The sequence below is a fragment of the Nicotiana tomentosiformis genome, chromosome 8, assembly GCF_000390325.3.
Source record: "Nicotiana tomentosiformis chromosome 8, ASM39032v3, whole genome shotgun sequence".
In the NCBI taxonomy this organism is placed as follows: domain Eukaryota; kingdom Viridiplantae; phylum Streptophyta; class Magnoliopsida; order Solanales; family Solanaceae; genus Nicotiana; species Nicotiana tomentosiformis.
Genome location: NC_090819.1, coordinates 70787256 through 70793018, shown reverse-complemented (window position 1 = coordinate 70793018; position 5763 = coordinate 70787256). Strand labels below are relative to the sequence as shown.

Here is a 5763-nt window from a genome sequence, read left to right as displayed (position 1 = left end):
ACAATTACGGCGTATGCTGGCGTAGCCCTATCATTCAACCAACAAATAGTACAAAAATATGAAGGGGGCCTATGTTGTTACCTTGCACAAAGGAGGCAACGACTACCCCTATTTACTAACTATTTACTGCCCTTATGCATTACATACATAAACAAAAGTGCTCGGTGCAGTTTGGGCTGCTTATCATGATTTCTGAGAGCCCGAGAGACTAGAGAGGTTGATGATTAAGTGAGGCCGAGGGCTTGATTGTAAGGATATATATGGGATAGGGCTGTATGCCGCCGCATGTTTCACTGATATATGCCAAGATCGGCTTTTATAGCGCTTGGGCTGAAGGAGGCCCTCCGGAGTCTGTACACACCCCCAGTGAGCGCAGGTACCTACTGAGTGCGAGTGCTGAGTACTGAGTGCCGAGTGCTGAGAGATTGAGAGGAATAATTGACTGTGAGGAAAGAGTGATTGTGAGGTTGGATTGAATGAGAGGACTGAGTGACTGTTGCTCTGAGAGGATGCATTAACTTCATCATTGTTGCAGTTCAGCTGTCATATATCACTGTATTGAAATTTCTGAGAGATATTATCTTCTGTTTCAGTTGAACTTGACATAAATTAACTGTTTTGGTTGTAATTGTCGAACTTGAAAGCATGCCTACCTTCCTATGTTGAAATTTCTATAATTGAACATTAACTGTGAAGCTCGTCATTACTTTCAGCTCTTTATTTAGTCTTGTTACTTACTGAGTTGGTTATACTCACGCTACACCCTGCACTTCGTGTGCAGATCCAGGTATTTCCGGATATGGTGGGTGTTGATTACATCGCACAATTGATCTTTTGAAGATTCCAAGGTAGCTGCCCGGCATTTCTCAGACCTTGTCTCTCCTTTCCCATCTTTCCACTTATTGTATTTAGTTTCACACTATCATAGACAGTATTTTTCGGGCTCGTGATGTATAGTTGCTCATGTACTCTATGGCACCCCGATAGTTGGGAACTTTCGCGTTGTGTTTTGGGTTTCTATCTCGTTTTTATGAGAACTTTTATTGTTTAAACTGCTTTAATTCGTTTTCTGTTAAAAGTGTTGGAAATTTTGTGAAATGTCAGTTTGCCTAGTACCACGTTAGGTGCCATCATGATAGGTTAGGAATTTGGGTCGTGTCATGTGATTCTTGATATATACGAGGCGGTACCTCGGTTGTGATTCTTATTATGTACGAGGCGGTACCTCGTTGTGACTCATGTTGTTTATCTCATGTTGCAAAGAGTTTTTGGTGCAAACACTTCTTGTTGTTATGTTCTTCATTGTTATATCAGCTATTGTCCGTATATGATCATTGTGGTTTTCTTTAATTGATTCCTTTATGTTATGACCACGCTTACGAAATTCCAGTATTAGTTCATGTTGTTAACTTATTTCGCATCAGTGAACCATCCACACTCACATCATAAAATATCAAGTGAACCTATGGGGAGTCTCAAATTAAGGAACGAACTGCTAGAATTCAAAATGACTGATTAGGTAGTTGCACATACTTCTTCCACAACCCCTCGTTTACCATTCAAGAACGCATGTTTTTAGTGAGAGGAAATGTAATGCTAGATTGCTTATTCGCGAACAATTCACCTTATATTAATTGTTTAATATTTTTCACCAAGTTTTTAAAAAAAAAGTAAATGGCTCGTATTGAGAAAAATAATTCAGAGCGACTAGATGAGCTGAGTTAATTAAGAGAGAAAAGACATGGCAATAGAACATGTTGATAATTGACAAAATGATCTCACAGAAGTTTTTGTTTTATAACAAAACAATGTGCAATAATAATCTAACAATTCAACCAAAAACCTTAAGATATTGAATGGATTAGTTAATGACACATATAAATTCATTTGGAAACCCTTATTTAACTGATAAAGAAAAAGTGGATCCTCTAATAATAGATCGTAAGCTATAAAATAAGAAAATCAGAATGTTGAATAAAGCTTTCGTTATGCCTTGCATTTGTCTTATCATAATATTATTATTGAATTGAAATTACAAATATAAAGTTATTCCCATACGCAAAAAATACATATGCAAAGTTACCTTACTATGGGGGAGAACAGGATACATCTAAGGATTTGGGATTAGAGTCATCACTAAAATATCCATCATAAAACATCTTAGATTCACAATAAAAATCTGGTACTCCATCTCTACATCTTCTCTCCAATTCCGGCTGAGGAGTATGATCTAAGCCTCTTGTTACTGTTAAATAATCAACACATTCCCAAACACAATTTTCTTCTACCGATGGAGGGTATGTTTTACAATTTACTAAAGTCATACACATTATGAAGAAAAATACACAAGTCTGCTTTAATACCCTCATCTGCTTACAAACCAAATGTGTTTATACTTCCTGCAAAGATAACAATAATCCAATAACGTCAAAAACTTTGATAAGCACCCTTTAATTTTAGAATTTATATAAACTATAATATTAATTGTATCAAAAGATGTGCCTTCGATCGTGTACATATTTTACCACATCAATGTAGTTATTGTGCTAAACTTGTAAAGCATTATGCATTCAAGAAATACTCTCAAATATAAACAAACCATATCGATGCTCACTTTTTTAAATAAAAATAAATATAAATAAGATCTTTGCAATAAAGCACGTGGACAAGCTTAATTTTGGTTCTTGAAGTGAAATCTCAAATTGTTTCACTCGCTCCCGAATGTCATCGTTGCTCTTATTTTAGATACACGTTAGAATAAGTGATGTGGCAATTTTGCTATTGCATCTGTATATATGCGAAATTGCAATGTGCATCTTTTCACATACTATTATTGTATATGAACTGAAAATTCCGACTAGAAGACATTTTCAACCTACAAAATTCAAGAGTAAGGAAATGGTGATTGTTCCAAATATAGAATCACAGTGTTAAGAAGCAAACACAAACAAATAAATAAATTAAAAGGAGAATAAAAATATTCTTGCTTACCCCTTTTCTTTTGCTAGCACAATAACGTTTTACCTTTTCCCAAGACAAGGCTGTAGGATTTAAATAAATATATATTAATTAATAGTATTTAGATCTGTAACGCTTGTTATGGATGAACATACATTTCATTCATTTTAAAGGCTGAAAAAAGTACATATATTCAGATGCATCGATCGCTCGGTCTCTTTTCACCCTGGTTGTTTCAGTAGAGACATTAATGAAGTCTCATTAATTAATATGAGAAAATATTTGTAGACAGTTCATTAATTGTATTGTCAAAGCTTATAGCCTTTTTGCTAATTAAGAATTAGAGAAACCTTTCTGTGTGGATTTCATGATCATATGTCAACGGAATATGGTAAATAATAATGATGTTGCACCTTAGTTCAGGAATTTGAATCCTGAAAAGTTCTAAGATTACTTAATTTATGTTAAGAAACTGTAGCTTATTTCAAATAGATTACTTAATTTATGTTAAGAAACTGTAGCTTATTTCAAATAGATGATTCTTCATCTTTCAAACATATACGGTTAGCAAGCACGTCATTGTCAACGAAAAAAAAAACAATAATTGCACACCAAACAAAGTTTGCTTTTCATTCGCTAGCGCTGAATAGATCTGAATTAGTTTTACTTTTACACATCTCAGTAGAGCATTTCGTTTCATGAAGTTGACCAACAATCTCTACCACAAGGGTATGGGTCTATGTATTGATGAAACTCTGCTCTATCAAAGTACCAATCCGCAACGGCTTCAGCGATTGTCTACACAGATAAAATGTTCAGCAATATCTGTTATTAACTCGTAAATTAAAATTAAGAATAATACCCACATAATAAAATTTAAAAACAACAAAAGTTGCATGTATTAATCAAACTTTATATAGTAAAGCCAAAGAAAATTACGTACCTTATTAAGTAATCTTGGAGAGTTAGCACTGAACCAATACCTCGCCGATTGAATTTGACCATGGGAATAACAAGAGGTTATGAAATAACCTCTCGTAAACGAAGGGGTGAGTCCCAAGAATGCCTTCAAGAACTCCACTCCAAAATCTATATTCAAAAACAAAAACAAAATGAAACAAAAAGAATTAAGAAGGCCATAACTTATCTAATTGGAAGGTATGTATTATTAATGCAACCTTGAATAATTATACGCTGGCTTAATGTGCAGTTACTTATATGAACCTTGTAATTCTTCCAGACACGTTGAGGATCGAGATACTCAGGAACCAAAATGTTACTAACCTGGAATTAGTATTTTGAATTATCACAAGGAAAGAGATAGATTTTAAAGAAACTAAAGAAAAGAATAATAAAACTCTTTAAAGGAAAGAAACTAGCATTTGTATCTTCGACCTGCCACAAGTCATACTGTGAATTGATTATGAAAAGTAGAGTCTGAACGTATGGAACAACGTTTCGAGGGAAAAAGCACTGTAACATCATTAAGGAAAACTAATGTTATTAGAGGGCAATAAAAATATAGCATAAGGAACTGTTTTTTGTTTCCAAATTAAAACATAAATTCTTACCAGACTTGGTTCCATTATAGAGGTGCAAGATGGAGGCAAATTCTTAGCCGATCCCTTAAACAAGAGGAAATAGAAATATTTTAAAAATGAATTTTAACTTGCAATTACTTATTAACCATATATATCTTACTAAACAAAAAAGACAATGGGACTCACATGTAAAGTAAATCATGAATATCTGAAGTGCCAGATATTGTCTTGCTGCATAAATCATGAAGCGCAATATAGACATAAATCAATAAGACATCGAAACATCATTTAATTTCTTGAGTTATCCTATAGCAAGAAGAGCTCACGCATTGATGAAGAAGCCTGCATCTGCAACGCACTTTACTCTGGCATCATCTGGAAGGAGAGACTTGAACTTATCGCAATTCAAAATTGTAGCCAATCCGCCAGCTGAAGTTCCGCTTAGGATTGCCTACATATAAAATGCATTTTGGTTTCAAAATTAAGCTAATTGGGAAAAAAGTTGTAAAGTACTATAGTAATTTAGTATGTGACTTGTGTTATACTATATGGGGTTATAAGAGAGCGATAACAGTTGAATCTTACATTTTCAGCCGTTTGCATTCCTTTTCTGGATAAATCATTCATAATGGCTCTGAAGATTCTTGCTCCTCTATAATAAAGTTTGGTATCCTAATGTAGATTGGAAAATATTTCATATCAGAAAAGTTGTAAAGCAGAACAAATACTACTACAATTTATTTTTCAATACTAGGGAAGCAGTACTACTTACAGGATCAACATCGTCAACATCACCTGTGAAGGATGACCCATCACAATATCTGACTCTAACTCTATTCCAATTGTAAAAGTCTGCCAACTCGTACATTCACAAATTAGTAGCCGCTAAAATATGAAGAAAAATGACAAAGCAAGAAAATAGTAAATATGATATAGCTTCACCTGGATTAATTCTGAGATCGTTATGAAGAATCCCTGAAAATCTGACTTGTGGTGGTGATGTTTGGCATATTTCGATATGTGTTGATGTTACTTTACCCATGTTTTAACCGCTTCTTGATGTTATTTGATCTTTAAAATGCCCAACATGGTTTAATTATTGGTTTTATGACTAATTGAGTTGTGTGTGGTGAATTAGGGTGTTTGGAGTGCAAAAATATGAATAAAAGGTGCTCTAGGTAGAGGAAGAGAGATTGGATGCGTCGCATCCAATCTAGAAAAAGATCAGATTTCGTGCACCCTTAGCAGTGAAGTCGGCCCATAG

The 5763-nt window shown here is 34.3% G+C and overlaps 1 protein-coding gene across 2 annotated transcripts; it reads right to left on the bottom strand.

Moving 5' to 3' along the window:
- Window positions 1-1970: 1970 nt before the first annotated feature.
- LOC104117544 (pectin acetylesterase 11-like) lies at window positions 1971-5556 on the bottom strand. Of its 2 annotated transcripts, none has more exons than XM_009628610.2 (10): window positions 5442-5556; window positions 5272-5351; window positions 5085-5171; window positions 4826-4950; window positions 4686-4730; window positions 4530-4583; window positions 4354-4431; window positions 4137-4242; window positions 3902-4047; window positions 1971-2399 (listed from the first exon to the last, which is right to left on the bottom strand). In XM_009628610.2, exons 1-6 carry the CDS (start codon window positions 5539-5541, stop codon window positions 4544-4546), a joined length of 477 nt encoding a protein of 158 aa, XP_009626905.2. In that variant the 5' UTR covers window positions 5542-5556; the 3' UTR covers window positions 1971-2399; window positions 3902-4047; window positions 4137-4242; window positions 4354-4431; window positions 4530-4543. The 2 variants fall into 2 exon arrangements, with proteins under 2 accessions (XP_009626905.2, XP_033517519.2); XM_033661628.2 differs by lacking the exon at window positions 1971-2399 and adding an exon at window positions 3563-3756.
- Window positions 5557-5763: the final 207 nt, after the last annotated feature.